General features: G+C 36.7%; 1 protein-coding gene across 5 annotated transcripts in view; it reads right to left on the bottom strand.

The window, feature by feature from the left end:
* Nucleotides 1–1,831: 1,831 nt before the first annotated feature.
* PRDM6 (PR/SET domain 6) overlaps nucleotides 1,832–24,817 on the bottom strand; it is a 132,452-nt gene continuing 109,466 nt past the window's right edge. For 3 of the 5 annotated variants that reach the window (XM_039543104.1, XM_039543103.1, XM_039543105.1), the window contains 2 exons: nucleotides 16,417–16,593; nucleotides 8,029–8,257 (listed from right to left, as the gene is read on the bottom strand). In XM_039543104.1, the coding sequence (XP_039399038.1) occupies nucleotides 8,143–8,257; nucleotides 16,417–16,593 (292 nt within the window). In that variant the 3' untranslated portion in view covers nucleotides 8,029–8,142. Of the gene's footprint in view, nucleotides 1,964–8,028; nucleotides 8,258–13,991; nucleotides 14,087–16,416; nucleotides 16,594–24,817 lie in introns of those variants that run through there. The other 2 variants (XM_039543106.1, XM_039543107.1) reach the window with 2 other exon arrangements.

Here is a 24,817-nt window from a genome sequence, read left to right as displayed (position 1 = left end):
TAATAAGGTTTTTAAATTTAAAGTTAGTGAATCCATATGTATGTTGAAAACTGGCACATATTTTTGACTTCATCCTGGTGCTGGGGCTCACTTTGAATCATGGATTTATTTTCAAAAACTTAGATTGGCTGAGATGATAGAGTAATACTTTTACAATACTACGTACATAAGGAGTAAAACAAATTTGGGCTAGTAACGTTAGAGACAAGGATTCCATACCATTTTTTAAAATAATTAGTCACTACACAATACTGTTCAGCCGTATTAGAGGTCACACTCACTGCTGGCATCACCACTTGGTATGCTTCACATTGCAGGAGCCAGTATGGGCTAACTTTCCTATGTTGTTGTACTGCTACAAACCTGCATGGCCACATACCAGAGTAGCACTGTCAAAGCCATCACACTCCTGGCTGGCTCACCACTATTCAGAAAAGTGTGTAGCCAACTAATTGACTCTACTTGTGGGTCAATATTAAGACTGTTCAAGAGACCAAATAACCAAGCTCAGCAAATTCATTGTCTAAAGTCAAAGAAATACAGGAAAGAAAGAGTTAATACATAACCAATCTTTCCCAGGCATTGAAGTCTCGCTGCATATTCAGTTCACCTTACACAGAAGATGTGCTTCCCTGGGTGATTGTTGAACATTTGCCACCTGGGTTACTCCTGTTTGCCCTGGACATACAATTTTCTTAAGCCGAGTTGCAATACTGTCAAGGACTGCTGTCCCCTTTAAAGCTGTCCAGTAAAGCTGCCTTGGCTACAGCTCATGGCAGAAGCTTCTTTCTTTTATAAGTGGTGCAGCTTGCCATAAGATCACACTCAACTAGCATGTAGAGTTATAGAATCCCCTCTCTGCATGGGCCCTACATTTTGTGCCACAAAGATTTAAAGTTTTAATGCATGATCTTGGTATCACAGAAGCATTTAGTCTCTCATCCTGCCTTACTCTAAATCCCACTATAAAATTGTATTCCTCTAGCATTACTTCAAAGGCATTACCTGGCTGGAGAACTTGGTCCCATTTTTAGGTGCTGAATAGAGTCCCTGATTTCCTCGGTAGTGTTATGCAATTTCCTAAAAACATAAGTAGGGTTTCTCGCTGTGTCTGGTGAGCTGTATGGACCAGCAAGTGCTGGCATATTTTTCCCTATTTGAGGCCTCCTGCTTAGCAACTTCTCTAGAGGGACCTTTCAGGTCTGTGTTGCTGAGTGATACATCAGTAGTGAAGGTTGTTTCCTGTAGATGCCATTTTCCAGCAGGGCTGCCCAGAGGATTCAGGGGGCCTTGGGCAAAGCAATTTTGGGGACCCCTTCCATAAAGAAAAGTTGCAATACTATAGAATACTATATTCTTTTGGGGGGCCCTGCAGGACCCGGGGCCTGGGGCAAATTGCCTCACTTGCCCCCTCCCCCCCCTTCTGGGCGGCCCTGTTTTCCAGGTAACCTATGGAATGGACAGTAACTGACTATATTGCAGTGTCAGTATCTAATATTGACACCATAAAAGAAATATATATAGAACCAGACACTAAGCAAAGTTGTTTTGAATAACATAAGCCTTAAATGGTCACTGATCCCAAATTACAAATTGTGCTACAGGGAATTTAATACACAATATAACACCTTTCCAATCCACTTTAGTTTTTGCTATACATGGAGGACACTACTATCTACCTAATTGTTCATCATTAATAAGGTCTGGCAATTTTTTTCAGTATTTTCTAATGAACTGGTTATGATACATAATGCATAATTCCCATAAGCAGTGCAAATATCTTCTCTAATTTCTTGATTTTCCATGACCTTTTTATTGATTTGTTTGTTTCAGTTATTTGGTTGCTTTTCTATTGGCCCTAGAAATGATCTTCCAGTTCACAGCTAAGTCATGTTGGGGTGAGTGTGAGTGTCATACCTACTCTTCGGTTAAACTTCAGTCTCTGAAGCTCTCGGACCAGCACCTAAAACAAAATCATCAAAGGAATTAAAAGAAAAAAAACTAAGAGTGCTGCCTGCTAAGAGACCTGAGACTCACCCCCACTAAATAACTCACAAGAAAGGGAGTGAGGTGGACCCAGGAATCTACCTTGCATGTCTTATAAGGCTATAATTAGATCACTAGCCCAAAGGACTCCCTCCCACCTCCCTTTTTAAACATTTGTGTCTCATTAGCTCATGACAGATTACACAGGTTGGGGGATATAATCTCATGCAGCATGACTCAATATAATTTCTTGTTTTAAAGAAGTTTCCTGACATATATAGAAGTTTGCCTTGGATGATTGACTATCCATGCTACCTGCAAATCAGCAGGCAGCCTGCTGGCCAATTACGTGAGTATTTTCTCAATTACAGTAGTTTTGCACAATTATTCTACCGGGGTGGTTCTGCTGCTTACATAAAAGATCATATAACATGAAAAATAACAAAAACTGACATATTTTTCTCATACTCAAGTGATATTTTTTCAAGGAGGACTTAGTGAAATAATCATTGCTCTTTGACATATATGACTGCAGTGAAATCATATTACAAAGGGCACAGAAGGTCTATTGCAGCAGAGCATGGTTAGTACTTTAGAAATATTTTAAAAGGCAGATCAGATATCAGATAAACTTGGAGCACTGAAATTCTGTCTCAGGCCACTAGATGGTGATCCTTGTAAGTTGGGGCTCAGGTAAATACATAATGAAGGTTAATGCTCTTAGCGATTAAAAAAATCATGTAATTTGAATAAGAAAAATCAGTTAAAATGCAAAATTATTTGTATCATTAAATAAAAAAACAAGCTACACAGTATTGTAGGGAAGTAGTTCTCACTTTTCCACAGTCGGACCTCAGGTTACAACATAAAAACAATTCGAGGATCCCTCTCTCTTACCATCTAGCCACAGAAAAAGCGACAGGAACAGAGTCATGACATCTCAATCCTGTTTGCAGTATCCAGTATGAGAATGAACCCATGCTGTAGGATTATAAAAAATATTGCACAAAGAATATTGCAAAGCACCTCAGGTTACTTTGATACTGCCTTTTGCATCAGCATGTTTAAAGCATATTTGTATTTCTGTTCCATGGATATTTTGAAAACATAATTATGAACAAAGGAAAAGAAAGATATAGGACTTAATGATAGAAATGTTTTATTAATCAAATATATTTACATTTTTGTCTTTTCTTTAAATGTGTGCCTTTTTCATTTAAACACTGGTGATCTTTACAGTTTATATCACAAGAATAAAGCTACATGCATGACTTAATTGGTCCTTTGCAGTAAAAAAAGATGCAATTTTATGATGTTTAAAAAATGCAAGCAAGCTGTTTACCATTCTAAGTACAGTGCCATTATTATTCTTATTACAACAAAGGATCCTTCCAGCATACTGTACACTTACTGCATGGCTATTTGCCCTTTTGTAGATTGGCTTGATGATATCTGAGCTTTCAAAAATGAGACAAATCAGAGGAAAAAGACAGCACAATCTCAAAATGTTTTATTTTATGGAAACTCATACACAGAAGGTATTTGGATGCAACAAAAAAGTGCACTAATGATAAATTTAAAATAAGTCATAGCAATACATAACTTTCAAAAGTAGTGAGGACTTCTTTCACTTTTTTATTTTCAAATATTTATCATTTAGAAACCACATCTGTTTGGCACATATCAGACAGCCATATACCCTAATGGCACCATACAAGTGATAAATAATTTTAAAAAGAGATAAGTATACCAAAAAAAGTAATAGATCCACACATCATAGCCTTTGTGTTTTTAGTATCTAATGTGCTTTAATTATTACATTGCTCAAAGCTCTGTTCTTGTTCAAAAGAAAACAATCATTTTGGTATTTTAAAAGTTTATATTATTTGTCAACTGTGATTTCTTAAGGGGCTTGAAGCTTCCCTAAGAAGCATGTGTGAGGGAGAGAAAGAGACTTCATTCTGTGTGTATGTGAACATTAGAAATGTACACAATTTTAGATATATTGTAAAAGATTTTGGATTTTTCAGTATTAGAAGAATGTTATACTTGTACATATTTACCAAACTTCAAAAGGGAGATCTCAACAGTTTAAGAAATTCAGAAATGGTAGGCACATAATTACTACTGTTTGAGGTAATCATACTTTACTTACTGTTTTAATCCACTGTGTTCAAGCATATAAGATTATATCCTTAATGGACCCAAATGCATAATTACTACATCGATACCCAAGAAGAAACTCACTCAACATTCAGTAAGAGTAGAAAGCAACTAGATTTTGTTTAGTTCAATTTAGGATGCGTTTTAGCTTGTCAATACTATCAAGGACAGTTTTACATTTACTATATTGTAATAGATGCACACTGTTGCATTGAATAACTTGAGAGCGAAACACCCACTCAGAAATCACATATTTTTTTTAACTCAATTGCATTTGTATGCTGCCAACTATATTGTGAAAGTGCCTTAGTAAAGCGACAATGCAATAATTAAAAATGTGCTTGGAAATCAGGCACAACATAATGAATAAAATGAGCAAATACAATAAAATGTCCTTTGGAAGTACAAAATAATTCCTGCAAAAATTATGCTTTTCACTGGTATGTTTAAAAACAAATCCCAACAAACTCCTAAAAGTAAGCAGTTAGTCTTCAAATCTTTTGGGCCACATCCAAGAAAGCACTTTAGCGCAATTATAAGCACGTGATTAAGGCCATCACTTTTCAGCAATGGAGTTATGCACAACTTTAAGTACTTTTCTGAACTGGCCCTTAACTACTACTGCAAAGCATAGGCCTGACCTTGTGAGATACTGAGTGCTCTGAACTACCACTGATTTCACCTCCTAGAAAAAGAAGAGAATACCTTGATAATACAAAATCAGTTTGCTGATACAACATGTAGCTCACATTTGCCTATCAGAGTTTAGCATATCTCATTTCTCACCTAAGATGCAAAACCTACTTATTTCTGCAGTTTATGATGAAATAATTCCATAATTTACAATAGTGAGGAGAGTCTTGCTCTGTTCAAGTGCTGATAGGACTGTTGCATTATATTGGGATTATTTCATTACTAAACTAGAATAATGTGTGTGCATCACAGTACCACCAGAAATGTGCTAAAAGGTTTAGAAGCAGTTCTGGTGTCTCTAAAGTAGAGATGGCCCCTATCCAAACACTCCCAAATGTTAGGAAAATACAGATTTGGTTCTGAACTTTGCTGCTTAAGCCAATCACCACTGTGGAAAAAAAAGATGCCTAAATTCTGACCTTTAAATTGTAATATTTGATACCTAGCTATCCATGTTATCTGGCTCTCATCCTATAGAAAATCAGATGAATACTAGACTAGAACCTCAAATAATTCAAAGGATAAATCTGGATAAGTATCCATAAAGTTGGACTCTTACCCAAGCTTATCCAAATTTCTTTAGCCTAGAAACAGGGCTAGAAAACTCAAGCAGAAAATGCCTTTTTACTAGATTTTTGCTACTTTCTGATTTTGTAATCGAGTACTTATAAACAACTTGAAAATTAGGACCAGGCAAAAAGAATGAATCTGTTTTTCATCACAAAATTTCACAAAACAAAATTACAATTTTGCCTCTATGACATAGCAAGACTCCCAAAACTGGCTCCATCCCATTATCTTAAAATTGCAGTGTTTGCAATGAGACGGAGAATATTTTAAAATATTAAATGTGAAAATTGATCTTTTATTAAACAAAATTATGAAATTAAAACACGTCAAGGTTTATCTTTGAAAAGAGACCATTTTTAAGAGAAAATTAGCCCAGAAAATTCAGCCTTGTTTGTTAAACTGAACCCATTTAAAGAACTGTTGAGGTTTTCAAATGATCCTGTGAATACTTCAGACAGCCCTTAATGCAAGACCACACCAATGTGGATGAAACACTGAAAAATAATATAGAAACTAACAAATAGAGTGTCTTGACTGTGAACTGTTATGGTGTGTAGTATTGCCAGCAATAAGATAGGAAGAACACATGGCTACAAATGACCAGTAATTTCTTGAAATACAATGATGACAAACTGGTAGAGTTCTTAACAAAAGCAAGATGTTAGCACCAAAAAATAGGCCAGACTTAGGAATGGGCTGTGTTTCTATCATCTTATTCCCCTTCATTTGCCAATACCACCTCCGTTTTTTCTAAACTCTCCCTTCTCCAGCACTGGAATCCCACATTCCTGTGAGTACAAGCTCCAAAGTAGGTAGGACGCTCATTTTCTTAGTGGGATCCCAATGTGCACGTAGCTGTTGAAGAAAGCTTGTGTACTGTATACTGGGTGACATCCCGGGTTCATTGAAGTTAACAGCAGTTTTGCCATTGACTTCAGTGAGGCCAGTATTCACGCCTTGTATTTATAAATAAGGTTAGGAAGTCAAGATCCAGCATTTCTCTGATTACTTCTGCTCTGGGTTGCCGTGTGCTCATGTTTCTTTACCATCTTAGAATAACACATAGAAATATCAACAGAGCTGTGTGGAAAGAAAGGTTAGTAGTCCTGTTTGATGGTCTTTGATTTAAAGAGGGGCACTGCTTTGCACAGTCTTGTTTTTGAGCAGAAGTCACCATTGAAACTGATGAGGTATGCTGCCTAGTATCTGATGAGATGATATGACAGTTGCAGCAGTGCCTACCAACTCAGGAGACTAAGCATTGCTTTAAAGGTGAGTAATATGTAACCACTTTACTTACACACAAACATTTACTCTTTTTTAAAAAAGTATGAACTGGATTCAGAGGGATATATTTTTAATCCTGAATGCTTTAAGGAGTACCGGTTAAAATCCTGGCCCTGCTGAATCAGAGGCAACATTCTCATTGTCTCCAGTGAGGCAGGATTTCACCTAATGTGTGCAACTGCCAATAAAAAAACATCACATTAGCTGTGTCTGTTCAAAAAGTATATAGCCTGAAGGTGTTTAGCCTTTCCTGTATGCACACACTATGTACTCTATATTATTGTCTATATATCTTTATGAGGACACTTCTTTTCTTGGTAAGTGTGTATAAACTCCCATTAGCATTAATGGGAATTAAGCTCTTGGCTTGAATGAAAATTAAGGAGAGCTCTCTAAAGTGACTGTAATGCAGCCACACACAAGACACCTGGATTCAGGTTTTCTTACAATCTTGAAACTGGCTGAGTTTGTTGAAAGTTTCAAGTGACCTGGGATTGCTTTCAAATGAACCTGAGCCAATAAGGTACAAATATCTGGACACCATAAAATAGGCTACAGTAGACTTTTGATTAACAAATCATTACATCAACCTCCCAAATAAAATCTAATCCTTTTTGTTTTGCTTCTCACTGTAGGACTTTCAGATAGAGAATTTATTAACATTAGAGTTTTACTGAAAACACTTTCTCTCTTTTTAAACAGTGATATTGTGTTTCAAAGCTCTACGTGTTACAGTATTTTCCTTGCTGATAGTCTTACACAACTGTATATCTATAGACATGAAAAACATTTCTTGTTTGGTTTTCCAGGAGCTTTGTTCCAGGACAAAATTGTGTAATGAAACCATGTACATGGAAAAAGTGTGCAAAAATGTAAAGACTGGAACCATGAAATTAAATGTCCTTTGGTCTGAGGAACTGGACACTGATTCAGATATGGTTCTAGATCACTTTCCATTGTACCATTCAGACACAAGAATTTCTATTATAGCTATGTCAAGACCAACCCAACCAAATATAAGGACTATTTCTGGGTCCTTTGAATCATGCTCCAAAAAAAGGTGCAACAATAAACAAGTCCTTGTGCATTCGCAGTCATAACTATAGGCAGAAGAACCCTTGAGATTCCTCGCTTTGGTATTAAATAACAATTATAAATGCTTTTAGAAATAAAGCAATACATGGTGGGACTTGAAATGTTAGCAGTCCCAGGTTATTTGTCCATTGAAACAAGTCTCATCCCTAGTCATAAATAAATAATCTCTTCCCTGGTCTTACTTTCATGCCAGGATCAATATCTCTTAACATCTTACTTATTTTATTACTGCTTTTGGTTTTCTGGGACTGATTGAAAGTTGTTCAGAGGAAATCTTTGGTTTTGCTTAAGTGTCCGTGACATTTAATCATGACTTTCCTTGCAGTTTAATTCCAACCAGTCAATCAGTTAATCCACTTCAATTGATTCTGTGCTCTCTGTTATTGGCTTACACTCATTGGGCATCCTCTGGTGTCGACTCAGCTGGGTGGCTTGTGTGAAGCTCCTCTCACACCTCTCGCACCTGGTGAAGGCAAGAGAGAAAATTGAGACTGGGGAGCTGCTCTTGCGGGGAGGCGGGGAGTGACGGGCTTTGTCTCATCCTGTCTAATCAGAACAGACACTCAAAAGTGGCTTCAGATTTTACCAGCTCAAGAGGTTTAATTGGTGGCTACTTCCAAGGCCTTGATGCCTATGATGGGACAAGGCCTGTCTGATTCAGAACAGAGGAATCTGTCAATAGACAGGGGGAAGGTGATTTCTCCAGAGAGGCCTGTCCTGCTGTAGCTCTGATCACTGTCAGTTCAAATAGATAAAGAACAAAAAGAGATTTTTAGGAGTGAGCCATCAAAGCAGCAGCTTGGCTGCAGTTTTCTGCTCTATAACCCCTGAGGAGAAATTGACAAATAGAATTTCATCTTCTGTTAATTTGAAAATCAGAAATTCACCTATTGGAAGAAAAGCTGTAGAGCAATAATTGCTTAGTGTAATAACAAGAGAAAAACTCTGTATTTATTTATTACTATATAGTTGGGTTTACTTTAAACAATCTGTTAGGATTAGTGCTTGGTTAATCAATTGTCTGAAAACATCCACAGCATTTGATATAGTTGGGGGGAGGGAGAGAGAAGAACTCTTAATCAGCACTGTGTGCTTCATTATCTTTTAAGTCTTTTCATTACCCTTCCCCCCTCTCCAGTGAACTACACTCTGTGGCAAAATAATCAGAGGATTAAGATATGAAGTTTGAGGGAAAAGAAAAGGGGTTTCTCTAGTTCAGAATGAGTCATCTGGCCTTCTAGTAAAAGAGAATCCCTTGTGTATCTAATATCAACTTCTTTACATATTGTGTCCTCTTAATTAGCACTGTGATGCTAGATATAATTGTACAATGAGCTAGGAATACAGCAGATTTTTCACTGTAAGGCTCTCACTCATAAAGCCACCATTAATTTAATGGAGCTGTGTGATGTTTTATCTTCATCAGTAAAAGCATCACTATAATGAATTAATTCCCCAGCTTCAAAAAGTGAGGAAAACAATGGCCTGTTACCTTGTATCCATCTTTCTCTTTTCAGTGATATAAATCAGTGGTTCACAGCCAGAGGTACACATGCCCCTGGGGCTATGCAGAGGTCTTCCGGGGCGGGGGGGGGTGGTACATCAACTTATCTAGATATTTGCCTAGTTTTACAACAGGCTACATAAAAAGCACTAGCAAAGTCAGTACAAACTAAAATTTCACTCAGACAATAACTTGTTTATATTGCTGTATATACTGTACACTGAAATGTAAGTACAACATTTATATTCCAATCGATTTATTTTATAATGATGTGGTAAAAATGAGAGCATAAGCAATTTTTCATTAATAATGTGCTGTGACACTTTTGTATTTTTATGTCTGATTTTTGTAAGCAAGTAGTTTTTAAGTGATGTGAAATTTGGTGGTATGCAAGACAAATCAGACTCCTGAAAGTGGAATAGTAGTCCAGAAAGGTTGAGAGCCACCGATATAAATTACTGAAGCTGATTTATTACAGGATTTGCCATTTACAAAAAGAGTAAGAAGGTATTTACATATATTCATAATTATGGTATGTTCTACATGTTAGTAATTTAAAAAAAATGTTTAGTAACCCAGGGCACAGATATTATTCATTCATCTAAGCTATGGTATCAGCATAGAACATCAACATTCGTACATAGTGTTTCTTTGATTGTCTTTCTGGGAATATTTTTAGCAGCCTGTTCTACTGTTAAAAACTGCACTGTGATCTTGACAAATGTAAAATGTCAGCGTTAGGTCTGATACATTATCAGCTCAATGAAAATAACTCAGAAGTATTGATTGCCTAATGATTTTTGGTGTATTCATTAACGTCTATGTGCAGATCATCCTCTCTCCAGAGCTCCTGAAGTGCTGATGACACATTAGTGTATTGCTGATTCTTTATTAGAAAACTGATTAGTTACCAGATTAGTATGTCAAAATATACTACTTTTTATTACTTGACAAACTTGCAAATTATATTCTTATATATAAAAAATCATGAAGGAAGTGGAATCAGTTTTGGTGACAGGATTAGTTTAGACTATACGAGCCACTGCAATTTCCTCAACTTTGCATTTTGTTATTTGATATATGACTGTGTGTGTGTGTGTATTATAGGTATATGTTTGTTTTATGCTGTACACACATTTTAGATCAATACTGACCTATGTAGATCTACACAGAAGTGTTTACCTATATATTCCATATATGATATATGTAGGCTAAGATTTTTCAAGCATGGGCCTGTAAATTAGGCCTCTAAATTAATATTTGGACACACAAAATGTGGCTTGATTTGCAGAGGTGTTGAATAAACCAGAAATCCCACAATAGTTGATAGGAGCTGAGGGTACACATAATTTTTTAAATTCATGCTACTTGTTTAGGTGCCTAAATAATTTTTGGTATAACTGTCTTGAAAGCAATTTGAAAAGTTAAAAGTCCACTGCTAAAAATGTGGACCATGAAGGAAATCACTTCAATATCAAAATATTTAGTGAACCAGTTTATTTACAAATGTTAATTTTGTATGTGTGGCTGATCATCTTTAAGGCCCGGTATTCAACAAAGCACTTTATGTGCATTGGTAATCTGATCCCTATTCAGCAAAAACCTTAAACTCATGCTTAAATCCCATTAAAAACAATGGGACTATGCACATGCTTAGTTTAAAATGCTTCAAATTAAACACACATTCAAGTGTTTTGTTCATTTGGGGCTAGGTTGCTCAGCCCACTGGAGGATCAAGCTGTAAGTGAATATCCAGATATGAACAGATGAGGTGGGCCATCACAGCCATCAGTATCACAGTCTTAGGATAAAGTAGAAGGAAAGAAAAACAGAAAGTGGACAGTGTATAGGAAATCATTTTTCCAGGATTGTGCTGTGGGTTTTTTCTGTAATGGCTGTCCTTCCCCATATACTCTCTGTAAAGTGACTGGTGTGGTATGCTGTATTCTTCAAATGGACCTACAAAGACAGATACATGCATATACTGAGCCACAAGTGTTTAATGTTGCGCACTAGTTAAGTAAACTGATAATTGGCGGGGAAGGCGGCAGGCATCTAGTATATGTGAAAGCAAACGTGTTCCTTAAAGTTATTGCAGAAAGAGAGACAATAGTTCAGCTCAACAGTGATCACTCATAAGGTTAATATATAGATCGTAACCCATCCTGATTCTCTTTGAGATTTTAGGCCAGATTTTTCAGACCAGCCTCAACACAATCTTTATTTTTGAAGGTGAAGGTTTGTTATTACATAATGTGGCTGTAACTATTAGTAGTTATTCTTCCTACTACCTGCTACGAAGGTGCAGTCAGAGGGGACAGATGTTCTGTACAACCACTAATATTTATTTCTAAAATGCACTGTGGGTTTCATTTACCCCTGAGCAGAAGGCCAACAAAAGAGCTGTGCACTAAAGTTCCACATAAGCTCTTTGAGAACCCTTTGTGGGACTTAAGTGGTCCCTAGGCCCCATGTCAGGCCCATGCACAGGAATGATTTAAAACTGTGCCACCAAGTTAGAGGCCATTACTAAAAACTAGATCCTTGTTATTTTTCATATTTTGAAGGGATTGTTGTTTTGAATGAAATTGGACAGCTGTTATACCATAATATTCAGTGGCACCATATGCAAGATTCATAGACTCTAGGACTGGAAGGGACCTCGAGAGGTCATCAAGTCCAGTCCCCTGCCATCATGGCAGGACCAAATACTGTCTAGACCATCCCTGATAGACATTTATCTAACCTACTCTAAAATATCTCCAGCGATGGAGATTCCACAACCTCCCTAGGCAATTTATTCCAGTGTTTAACTACCCTGACAATTAGGAACTTTTTCCTAATGTCCAACCTAAATCTCCCTTGCTGCAGTTTAAGCCCATTGCTTCTTGTTCTATCATTAGAGGCTAAGGTGAACAAGTTTTCTCCCTCCTCCTGATGACACCCTTTTAGCAAAGATGTAGCAAGCTCTTGCCTTATCCACAGCACATCTCCCTCTTTTACTAGTTTGATTAAGGGGGTTGGGGGGGTGGGAAGAAGAAAGTGTACATACTTTCACTTTGCTCAATAGTATGGCTGGTTTTCTAAGGGTCTCAAACAGCACTGACATCATGGTGGTTTTTCGGGAAGTACTGTTTGGCTAGATAGTGCCCATGTCACTATTCTCCTAATTTGCTGCACAGTACCCTATCACTGTTAGTGGTTGTCACAGCAGCAACATCATGTTCCTTTAACTCATCTTTAGCTAATGTCACTGAACTGGAAGAGACTGTGGGAGTAGAACGTAAGATAGTGGCTTGGTCAATAATTTTCTATTTTTTTCCCAGCTTTTAATATGGTTGAGAACTTTGTTCCAGATTAAGAGCCATAGTGGAGACTTCAGTGAGATAAGAATACATAAAATATTACAATGATGAGGCTCAGTTCATAGCTTGTGATGACAAAAAGAAATCCCTTCCAACTGGACCTGCTGCCCAAACAATGCAGCGAGGGCTTTGATTACACATAACCTCAGTTAGCTTTTTTTTTTAATCAATAGGGAAATGCAAATAGAAAATTCTCTCTCACACACACAGCTAGATCTTGCAGCAAAAGAACATTCTCCCACACCGAATCAATCACAGACTACCCCTTTAATAATAATTTTTAAACAAATTGTGAAGGGATTTTAAAATATTTGTCTTTTTCAAAATTGTGAGCACACAACTTTACATGGAAAAAAAAGTACATGAAGTTGTATAACTAATCTGTGTGCATAATCACTGTGTTTCTGTGTATATTAGGCCAATATTGCATAAAAGGCTAGTTAAATGCTTAACCGGCCGTTTACATGAGCGATTACTTGGTTTTCACATGTAATCACATTAACTGTACATGCATGTTACTTGTGTGCACATTTCAGCTGTGAAAATGCACATAAACCATTATTAATATTACACCCATGATATTTTTAAAATAATTTAGTTCAATTTTTAATCAAAAATGTTCTGTAACTTAGTCCTAAAAATTAAAAAAAACACCGGAATACCAGCAACTTTCTGAACATATGTCAATTATCTCTTTTGTTAATTGCAAGAATATTCCCAAAGCCTATTCAGCCAGAACACGTTAAACTCTGTCTACATTGCCATGATTGTCTGCCCTTTAGGAGTAGGGAGAGTTTAAACCAACAGATCTTTTAGTTTTGCACTTTTTAAGTAAGCATACGCTTAAATCCCCTTTGTAAATATATATTTTTAAAGTATATTGCGAAGCAAAACTGCAAAAATTGTCTTTGAACCATTACTACTCCTTGATATTAAAAATGGCCTCAGAATGTGTTTGGGTTTTTTTCTTTTTGTTTTTTTATTTTTGTTTTAACTTTAGTATCAAGCCCTCAGTTAAGTCTTCTGGTGGAAGATTTGGAAGGATCTGAATGGTGGTAATACACAAAAACAATAATAGTACTGATCTGTTAGATAGCCCTTTTCATCGGTAGATCTCAGAGTAATTGATAATCTTTTTAATGTATTTATCCTCACAACACCTCTGTGAGGTACATAAGCTGCAGCTCTGTCTCTCCTCTCAACTGAGGGGGAGGGTAAACCAATTTCTTGATAATCTAATGCCCACCCTCCTGCATGCTGGTCCGCATGAGTGCGGGGGTCTGCACTTGTGGAGAAGCTTGCAGGATCAGCACATAAGAATATGGATCCCCTCCTCTGACATCTGGGGACAGGGAGAGTTGGAGCTCCAGTTTAGCTCCATGTGACATCACTATTCAGGGTCCTCCAAAGCTCTTGTAAAGACCTTCAGCAAAAAACAGAGAAATTAGAACTCTTGTTTCTGTATTAAGCAGGTTAAAAAAAAACCCTAAAATAATTGTACAATGTTGTTCTTATTCATTGTAAGGAAGCAGTTAAGGGTGTGCACATGCACACACATTTATTTATATATTTCGCTACTCTGCAGTTCACCTTTAAGAAATGGCAGAACTATAGTGTCAAGTACATGTATGTCTTAACATGAGCAACAAAAGAAACAAAACAACACCCCAGAATATCTGTTAATTACATAGTACTTAACTAAACGCTTTCTTTCAAGAATGAGATTGTGGTGGTGTCACAAAGAACATTATGGAAAAGAGAAAAAATCACCAGACCAAAGGGGGGGAAATTAATGATTGTAAATGGGGCAAAATAACAGCTCTATTGGAAACATGACAAAAACAGGATGTTAAGAAAAAAAATTAAGTGGAGTCAACAAGGTTACACATAAGTAACACCTTAACATTAAAAGAAATCTATTTTCCACTTTGACCTGGAAACCTCTTCAATTAATTACTAAAATCTATTTACACAGCAACTAGATAAAAATCAATTTGATGGCCAGCACTATTTTTGGCTCTCTTTCTATGGGCTCTGTTCACTCAAGATACTGGCTCTGTGGGTGTCATTGTTAAGGCTGCAGGATTCCATGACTTGACACCCACAAAGCTGTCCTATTTTCTATTCCTGGTCCCCAAAATGTACTGTATGGGATGTGCCCAGAATTCTTATTCTTGTCCTTCCATTTCCCAGCACACACATGCATGGTGGCCATATATGGCGGCTGGGCAACTCTGATGTAATCTTGCTATGAGGAGGTTCAGTGACAGAAGCTCTCTTACATTAGGCAGGCATAAAATACAGGAAAAGAAAAATGTTGAGTGAGGGCATGTAGTGAACTAGGAAAGATACTCTCTCCCTTCAACTCCTTATTTCCTCATCCCCAGGTGACAAAGACCAGGTATTTTACAGAAAAGAATGGTTTGGTTATTTTTTCCCAGGGAGGTATTGGTTCCAGGCAGAAAATTATATGAATCCATGTCTCTCAATTCAGCTAAGAGAGAGATACTTTTTACTAATGCACATTTTCTTCTATAAGAGCCTCCTAGATTAAGTAAGGAGTTGGTCAGAGCAGAGTCCTTTATCTGCATGAAGTAGAACCTACATTAACCAGCTGTGCATCAGCCTCTCAAATACACAAACAAACAACACATTTCTGTGGCTTGGCTGAGTGTTGGGTTTTATTTTAAGTGAATAGGTAAAGTAGAAAAGTGATTTCTGTACTACCTCAAAAGTGAAGACGCCTGCAGATCTTGTTAAATTGCCTCTTTTATCTGAACTTATACCTCTTAAAGAAATCCTTCATGAAATGTAGATAATAAAGGTCTCACTGTGTACATGTACATTGAAACCTGCACTAAAGGTATGACTACATGTAAATCACTAGAACTTCAAAGATAGTTACAACACCAGGTAACCACTTGTCCTAAGAATGCACTTGCAAATAAAGATGGGCCCAAGCCACAAAAATTCAAATTTAGATTTCCAACCCTACCAAGTTTGGGTGTATTCTGATTTCAGGTTTCGGGTTGGCCCATTATAAAAACAGTGACATTCAAAAAAATCTGAAACAAGGTTTGTTTCCAAACACCCAAAGAATGTTTGAATTCAGAATGTTTGTATCAAGGACTCTGTTGAACTATATTCAAAGTTTCCAGCACAGTTTTGTTTAACTAAAAATTGAAAACCACCTTAACTGACAACTGATTATCTCTGCTCACTTGGATGGCCACTGCATTTGCAAATTATTTTTATGAGTTTACTAGAGTCATGTCATGGGATACACACAGTATTTTTCCAATGGTTCTGAGTCTATTTTTCTCTGTATGTGATTAACAGTTACAAACTAACTGGTATATGAGCTACTTCAGTATATTTGACAAAACAGGGATGAACCATATTATGCCTGTTACAGCACAGCCTCGACCCATCCGCTTCAGTTTGTCAGAGATTTTCAACTAAGGTTCTCTAACTGAGAGACAATCGTTAAACTGATATTTGTTTTAATTTAATCAAGTTTTGATTGGATGACAGGCATTTGCTCTGGGCCATACATGTACTAGGTATCTGCATACATGCCTGGTTTGATTCTGATTTCAGTCACACTGCTAATGAGTCTGTCTGGAATCTTGACCTTGTCTTTCAAAAGAAGCTCTCTCATGGGCTGTTATAGATGGCTGTTGTGGGTGGACAACTGCTATGCTTTCCCTCTCTGCTCACTGTTGATCAACATTGGTAGCGTCAGTTACTTACTTAAAGGGTTTTTCCCCTGTATGCGTCCGGATATGATTGTTGAGTGTTGTAGCACCAGCAAAGGCACGACCACAATAGCCGCACTTGAAAGGTCTGTCACTGGAATGGGTGACTACGTGGTTCCTTAGTTCTGAAGGTTGGGAGAAGGATTGGGAGCAGTGGCCACACTGATAGGGTCTGCAAAACAATCGAAACACCACATGATCACTACTTTCTATTTCAGCAAATAGAAAACAACTTGGGTGGTGCAAGCAAATTTTTTCAAATTAATTTTTTAGTGTTCAAAGAGGAGTCTAGATGTGAATCTCTGGATCTATAGTAGGAGACATGCAAGCTCTCCCACCCACCATGAACCGCTATGCAAATTTAGAGGACAGAATCCATGTACAGAAACTGCCAGAGATCCTACAATATAATCATAAAGTTTTCTTCAGGTATACACAAAACCTGGATTCGATTATATGTCTGACTTTTTAGTTTCCTCAAACTAAGGGCCCAATACCATATTCCTTATTCAATGAAAACTCCCTCTGCTAACATAGGGCTCAAATCCCTATGTTAGCAGACTCAAAGTCCTATTCCTCTCTAGCATTAGTGCAGTCTTAGCTAAAAAATTTACCTGTACTTGTCACTGGTATATTCCAGATTGGTTTCTATGACCATTTGAAAAAAAATTTTCTAATCCTTTGTACACGCCAAAAATTCCAGCTCTTTAAAGAGGAACTTTCATAATGAGATAAATTTGGAAAACAATAATAAGCTTTTGCTTTTTCTATTATGTTTGTGTATTCTTGCTGCTATTGAAGACATTTGCATTTAATTAATAGGTTTTTCCATCCTGGCCTGGATTTTCCTTTTGTGTGATCCTGAAATTAAATCATAAGTCTGTTTTTGCAACATCTTAATTTCTTGCAGTGAACTGATTGTGATGCCACAAGTTCAGAATTATAACATCATCATTAAAAACTCAAGTAGAAAGAAGAGGCTGAGAGACAGAAGGATGAGAGAGGACAATAGTTTGAGTACCAATAAGATTACTAACTTGTTAAAGTGGCAAAAAGTGTTCTGAGAAACATATACAAAGTAAATCAATTGCTGTTTTGGCAAAATAGATTTAATTTCCCTCCCTTACACAAGTGGAATGCTTTCTATCTGTTATGACATTTAAAGTAAATCAGTGGCAGGTCCTGTTCCGTTTATCAATTTTTTTTTAAAGAAAATTAAGAATGTCTTAAGGGATATTAATGATTTTTATAGAGAGCAGCAATTCAGGGCACAACTCTTGCTGTCTGAATTTTTAGAGCCAATGGCCAACACAGTCTTAATTGCTCTCTCTTTAACAAATGTGTATGTTCAAATGGCTAGAAACCAAAACTAAAGGGAAGGAGACAGTGGTGACCAAGCATGTACAACAATTCAATTAAGTGCAAAATAAAGTGTACCCTCTCATTTGTCAAGTGAGCTGCTTAATTGTGTCTGCTTGCATCACTGATCACAAATACTATTATTTTATAGTGCTTCAGAGTACTGAGCACTGATTGTAGAATTTTTTTTTTGCTTGATTAATAGTCTGGTATTGGTCAATAACTCAATACTATACAATTTTAATTACTTATATTTGAAAATCTATCTAACTGCTTTCAAAGAAGTTTGAAAGATATATATATAATATATATATATATATATATATATATAAAAGTTGTGGAAAGGTTACCTGGTCTGGATGATTATACTAACATTGTTTCCCCTATTCTCTTTAAAAATTATATAAGTGCATGTGAAATAATATATTTTAAATAAACACTGATAACTAATGTATATCGATTACCATTGCTGGAAGACAAGAGAAATATGTTTTTCCGCTTTATTGCATCTTTAAATGCATTGTTAACGGATAAGGAAATTATTTATCAACCAGATATGTAAATTCATGCTTTTTTAGGATTAAACATTTTTTAGCAAAAATAATATATTAAGATATGCTGTATCCATGAACAATTGATTTTCTGATAGTGAAAGGGATCATTAACGTTTATTAGCCTCTGGTTATCTATTTTAACAGCCCCATAATAAACAATAAGACACTAAATAAAACCAATTAATCTTTTATTTTTTAACAACAGTCAATATGATTAATTTCACGTTGTGAGAAGTCACACCACTCTTTGTATGTAAATATTTCACAGTAGTAAACCAGTTATGAGCAAACATTAAGAAGCCAAATAAAATGTTGCCATTAGCCTCCACATTGATTCAAACTAGATTTCTTGTCCATAATGAAAATTTACATTTTATATTATCCATAGTGCATTACACTGTATGATGCACGCAATGATGAACTTTGTAGAAGATTGTCTATTCTTATGTCCCTTATCTCTCATTTTGTTGCCTTTCACCCAAATCTCGCAGGAATGTCTATAAAAGATGTTATTTCACCAAATAAATTTACCCCTTGTGTGAGTCTGCATAAATGATGTATATCTCCAATCAGATTAATCAAGAAAGGGATCAATTAAGTATTTTGGAGTTAGATATATGAATCATAAGTTAAGCAAAGCCTGTTTTAAAAAGAAGAAAAATTTATGCGTGCATAAATTTATGAGCTGACAATTTGTAAATGTCTTATCTACTTTCTTTGAACTGCAAGCAGTTCCCAGTATGCAGAACTGTATGACTTTTCGAATACTGCTATAATAATGTGTGGTATTTTCCAAGACAAAGGGTATAAAATGAGCAGAAAAATTATAGTTTTGTTTTGTGACCATTTTTACTGTACTTGGGTTGTTTTTTTTTTCTTAGCAGAAAGAAATCAATACGTTTTAAAAAAATTGAAAGCGGTGCAGAAGGACTGAATGTGAGGGATGATCGGTTCGGTGAGTACATGTACACCTTCAGAGCAGGGTTGTCTTTGATGTAGCCGTTATCTCCTGTGCCATCATTTTGCTCTGCCCTGGAAAACCACATTAAGATGGTGGCCCCCTTATTCTCAGGGTCATGGAGAGAATAGGGAATCATGAAATGAAAACCAAAATGGTGGACTTTATAGGCTGAATTTTCAAAAAGAGGCACCTAGGTTGAAGCTGCAACATGGTTCTGACCCCATCCACAACCCCTCATTCAAAAACTCATACAGTTCTGCATATTGGGGACTGCCTGCAGTGCAAAGAAAGTGGATAAGATATTTACAAAGCTCTTCCACAAATGCATAACTTTAGGCATGTGGCAGTGCCACTGACTTGAAATAAACTGCCCATGAGTTTAAAGTTACCCATGTGGGTAACAGCTTAGTTGGTCTGGGGTCATATTCAAGTAGACACTCCAGCAAATTTGAGTTTCTCTGCTGTTACTTTTATGCATGAATGGGTACATACCAAGAGTACCCTCTTCTAAGTGTGAATACACATTTGCATGCATGTTAACTGTTATATGCATGTTTATAGGTGAAACATACGCATCTGTGTATGAAAATATGGTCCTAAGAATCTTTGAAATGTAATTTTTCTGTAAAAATCTATCCTAGAATTTTTTCCCCATCACTGTATGCTAGAAGTAATATAATAATAATAACAATAATTAATTTACATCTCTATATTGTAGCACTTCAGAAAGGCTTAATTAATGTTTCTAAAGCACTATGAGAGCCTAACAAATACATCTCTGAGTTAGGTATTATAATACCAATTTTAAAGATAGTTAAACTTTACAGAAATGTACATAGGGTATCACTGAAAGTGAACAAAAAACACAGCAGTCCTATCTTCCAATCCTCTCTCCTTAAAAATTAGGCTATATGCTTCATCTTCTCACCCAAACTCAAAGAAAGCATATCTCCCTACCTAAGAGGCAAATTCTGCAGACAGACAAAATTGCACAGCTCTCATTTGCCTCATGTACTAGAAATCCATTTAGTTACCCATCTTTGATTACAAATTTCTGTAGGTAGATTCTACAGTGTCAGATCATCAGTGTGTTGGGGCCTTCAATCTGTCTCCTCTAGGGACCAATCCGATGACCCTTACTCATGTGAGGGTCTCCCCTGGGTGCACTCATGAATGTAAAAGCTATGGGCTCAGATATCTAAAGTATAATACTGAAAGGAGTTATTTTTAAGAATTTCTTTAAGTATGGGTGAATCTCTGGCATCTGAGGGTTTACAACATTCTCAGATTACATTTTCCAAGACCACAGAAATAGTTAAGAACTTTGTTTTTTGCAGTGTACTTTAAACCTGCCTCTTGAATGTGCAAATTCTGTTGAAAACATTATTAATGTTTTCTTTTCCCAGTGCTGCTAATCTTTTTTTTTTTGTAGTCCACTTTCTATGGGTGATCAGCACAAAGTCACACACAACCTATGCACTTAACTGAATTTCACTCAAAATATGCATGCTTATCCAAGCAATTGTATAACTTTTTGGGGGGAGATTGCACTAGAATAAGACCATTTAGTTACTGTTTTCTCATTTAAATAAACCCCAACACAAAAATACATAGGTTTGAAACCACTTTTTTCAGTCGTCTTTAGTAAAAGATTGATCTAATTAATCTATTTCTCTTGTGCCCACACCTTTGGTATTGTTACATGTCTTTTGAATCCAAAAGGGCAGAACTCCTGGACTAATCCAGCTCATATGAACATGTGTCCCATTTCTTTACACTGTCTCCAGCATAAATTGCAGGAAATATTTGAATGATGGGCTGCATGATCAGAGTCCTGAAAAAAATCTCATAATTACTTTGCACTGAAATTCTCAATTTTTCTCTTTTATGGTGAGCTGGTCTTTTATGGGCCTCTTCACAGTTTCATTCACTATCTTCACGGGTCTCATAGAACTCCAGTGTAAATCTTTTGAGGATGAGCTGCTTGTAACAGTGAGTTTTTGAATACCTGTAAACCTTTCATTGAAATACTGTCAAATCAGCGAAGCCAAATTGTGAATCAGATTCATTGTTTCCTCAGCTAGATAAGTACTAGCCAATAGGAGAGAGCCTGACATACAGCTGCAGATGCATTTCTCACTGTCAGTGTCAGAAGGCTAAGTGTAGGGCCTTGTTGTTAATGAAGAAACAAAGACATATTGCATGATGTCAGAATGCCAGGAAGTGGGACACCATGGCTTTCCCCATTAAATAAGCAGTTTGGCGCCAAAGCTTTACGGGAAGATGGAAGACTCCAATTCAGGCATCACCTTAGTTTTTACATTACCTGAGTCAATGAAAGCAGGGCATGTTGTGATGCTGGCACTCTCTGCCTCCAGGGAAGGGACTCCATGAATTGCTCTCACACACACGTCAGTGGTTTTGGAGCAGAACTGCAGACATGGGCCAAAGTTTCAGTACCCTCTTCATAACTGAATGGATATGGCATTGGAGTGGAATCTGCTGTTTTGTATGGTTAATGAGAGGGAGAAATGCAACTCAGGGTGTCAGTAATACACTCTAGCTGCCATTCTGAGTGGCCCAAAATGATTGTTTCAGAGAGGTGTAGAAGCTGTTGGCATAGTCCCTGCACAGGGGCAGGATGAGTGACGGAGTGCCCAGTTATGGATGCTTTAGTTAAAACAATCAGTTGCCTTGGACCCTACCACATGGTACATCTGAAGTTACTCACCATGACTAATTATAAAGGGTTTAATGCAGGTACTCAGTCTCCTTCAAACTGAACTGAGGGGATGTGATTCTGCAAAGTGACATTTAAGAACTAGCCTACATCTTGAAGTTCTCACAGGGCTCAAATTGATGGGTTTTGTTATATTTACTAACTATGGTCCTACTCCTGCAACTCTTACTCACACTGAATGGTACTTATTCAAACAGAGTAGCCCCACTACAGCCAACAAGACTACAAACATGAGTAAGTATAACTCAGTAGAAGTAAGGATCACAGAATCAAGTCCTCTATGACTTTTGGGGCCATCATTTTGTAAAGAACAAAATAGCTCATATGTTTCTAAACTTCTGAAGCAGTAGGGGAGTGGTACCATTTTGTGCACCTTTTGCTACTATTAACTATAAGTGCTGGAAGTCTGCAAACCTTTTTGAAAAGAGTATGCAAGAACAAATGTTCAATTTAGCATGACATTTACTTTAATTGCACAATAATCCATAGTCACTCTATAAACAGAAATAGACATTGTTCAACAGCATTTCTTTTTTGTTTAGTTGCTATAGGTTTTTAAAAATTAAGTAATTAATTAATTTGGGCAACAGTACCGACGGCCAAAGATACACATCCTCCAAAGAAAAATGTATTGCAGAAAAATACCAACTGGGTTATAGCCATGGTGCCTAGAGAAAAGCATCAATTAAATTGACAGCTTAACCTTAAAAAAAATAACCAGACATTCATTGCTGAACTGTAACAGCAAAACAAAGCATACATTAATATACTTCAAGGAAACAAAAAGCATGAGGGCCAGATAACATCCAGAATCCACCCACCAAGGACACACTTGCATGTATATTGTCTATCCTCCAATCATCAGCTTAAACACATGACAATCAACAAGAGTAAATATCACACATACACATTGAATATGAAAGTGGGCCACAAGCAACACCTGGGAAGTGCAGGCATCCTCCCTCCGTTAACACCACTACATACTGTACATGACAATCAAAGAGAGAAAAAAGAAAGATGTAGATAAAAACTGGTCATTCTAAGAACTGTTGCTTTTTTTTTTTTTAAAATAAATGAAAATATTTGTCTGAAAATGATTCACTGTGATTGAAGGCTTTTGCTTACCCCTTTCTGGAGCCCCCCAAATGGGATTGTTGGGAATTTCTGCAGCAGAAAAACAGAAGAGAAAAGGGATTTCTGACTCCTAGTTCAAGGAATAGAGGGTCAAATTGCCTCTGTCTGGGCAAGAGTTTAAGAAAAACTCCAGAGGCTTGGCTGGTCCTTGAGTTAAATCTGAATGGATTTAGATCTTACCTTCCCACCCATCAAGTGACTCCAGAGAAACTCTACATTATTTAACAGATTGGGGGGGGGGGGGGAAGAGACCTCAGTGGGAAAGGAGAAGTAAATGAAAGGGGGCAAATAAGCTTTCATTAAAATCTTAATTAATCTCAAATTCAAAGAAACTTCTGGGAGAACTTGGAACCCTCCTCATCTTGGGTTCACTATTATCCAGTATTTATTTCTTCAAACTTCTGCCTGCTGAATAGTATTTTATTCTATGGGGCTGATTGAAAAACATTTTTTCTGTCCTTTTTCACTCTTATCTTATCCTCCACTCTCATTCAGATTTCTTCTGAGATAAAGGAAGTTTTAAGTCATTTCCTTCTTTGTATTTCTCAAATCCCAAATAGTTTACATTTCTTAAATTTCACACTATGAAGTGGGGATCATAGCTATATTCAAGGATCCTTTTCCAGCTTTGACCACCTATAGTTAATCATGCTGCCTGCAAAACAAACACAACGCCAGACTAGATAGTTTCAAGGCTTTTGCTAGAGGAGGCAGCCACAGCTACTTTCCTCACATCAAAGATGCCGTGGCTGGTGTGTTTACAAATTTCTGACAATAAACAGGTAGCTGTTTATCAGCTAGAGTGGTGCAGTAGATAGTGGAGAGAAATTCCAATCCTAAGAGTTGCATACAGTATCTAAGGCTGGCAGACAAACAAGCCTGGGCAATTTACACCTTGATTTCTTGTTGCCAGGAAATTACTTTAAGAAATGAGAGGTGTTCCTAGAAATAAGCAAAGATACTTCTTTTCCAATTCCTATTTTGCTAGGTATATGCTCTACTAATGCCATTTATAGTACGTGGAAAGAATTGCCATGAAATAAGTTTAAATAATAGTGATTTCTAGTTAGGGAGATGAGAACCCAGAAAAATCTGGAATCTAAACTCAAGAACTCTGACCCATACTCCTAACTTCTATATTTTCAAAATGTTGCCAGAGGTTTTAGCTAATACACTAATACAGTTGGGAATCATATAGCTAAAATCCTAAATAATGTTGGGAAAATATTTTTCTCTGGTAATTTTGGTTGTGTTACATATTGTGGGAACTCAGGAGGCATTTGAAAGTTGGCTGCTATCAGAAAATTACATAGTATGAAATACAGCAATAAAAGCTCTTTTTCAATACAAATATATATTTTTAACATGACAATGCTTTGTTTCTGCTGGAGCCAGCGTGCACTTTAGGTATTGCTAAAGAGCACAGAAACTTGAGAAGGTTTTGCCACATCCAAAATTTTAGCAACTCTCAGAATTTATTCAGGATTAAGTTCTAAGACTCTAGTTCTACCATACACACTTTAAAATTCATCTGTTTTTATCCAGCAGCATAGGATATATGCTTATTACACAAACACACACAATATATACTGCTATTGCATTTTTGTCAAATGTAACTTGCATTTGAGTGCTGCATTTAGAATGATTT

This window comes from Mauremys reevesii, linkage group 6 (genome assembly GCF_016161935.1).
Source record: "Mauremys reevesii isolate NIE-2019 linkage group 6, ASM1616193v1, whole genome shotgun sequence".
Taxonomy (NCBI): Eukaryota; Metazoa; Chordata; order Testudines; family Geoemydidae; genus Mauremys; species Mauremys reevesii.
The sequence above is the reverse complement of the archived record's forward strand: the minus strand, read 5'-3'. Positions and strand labels throughout refer to the sequence as shown.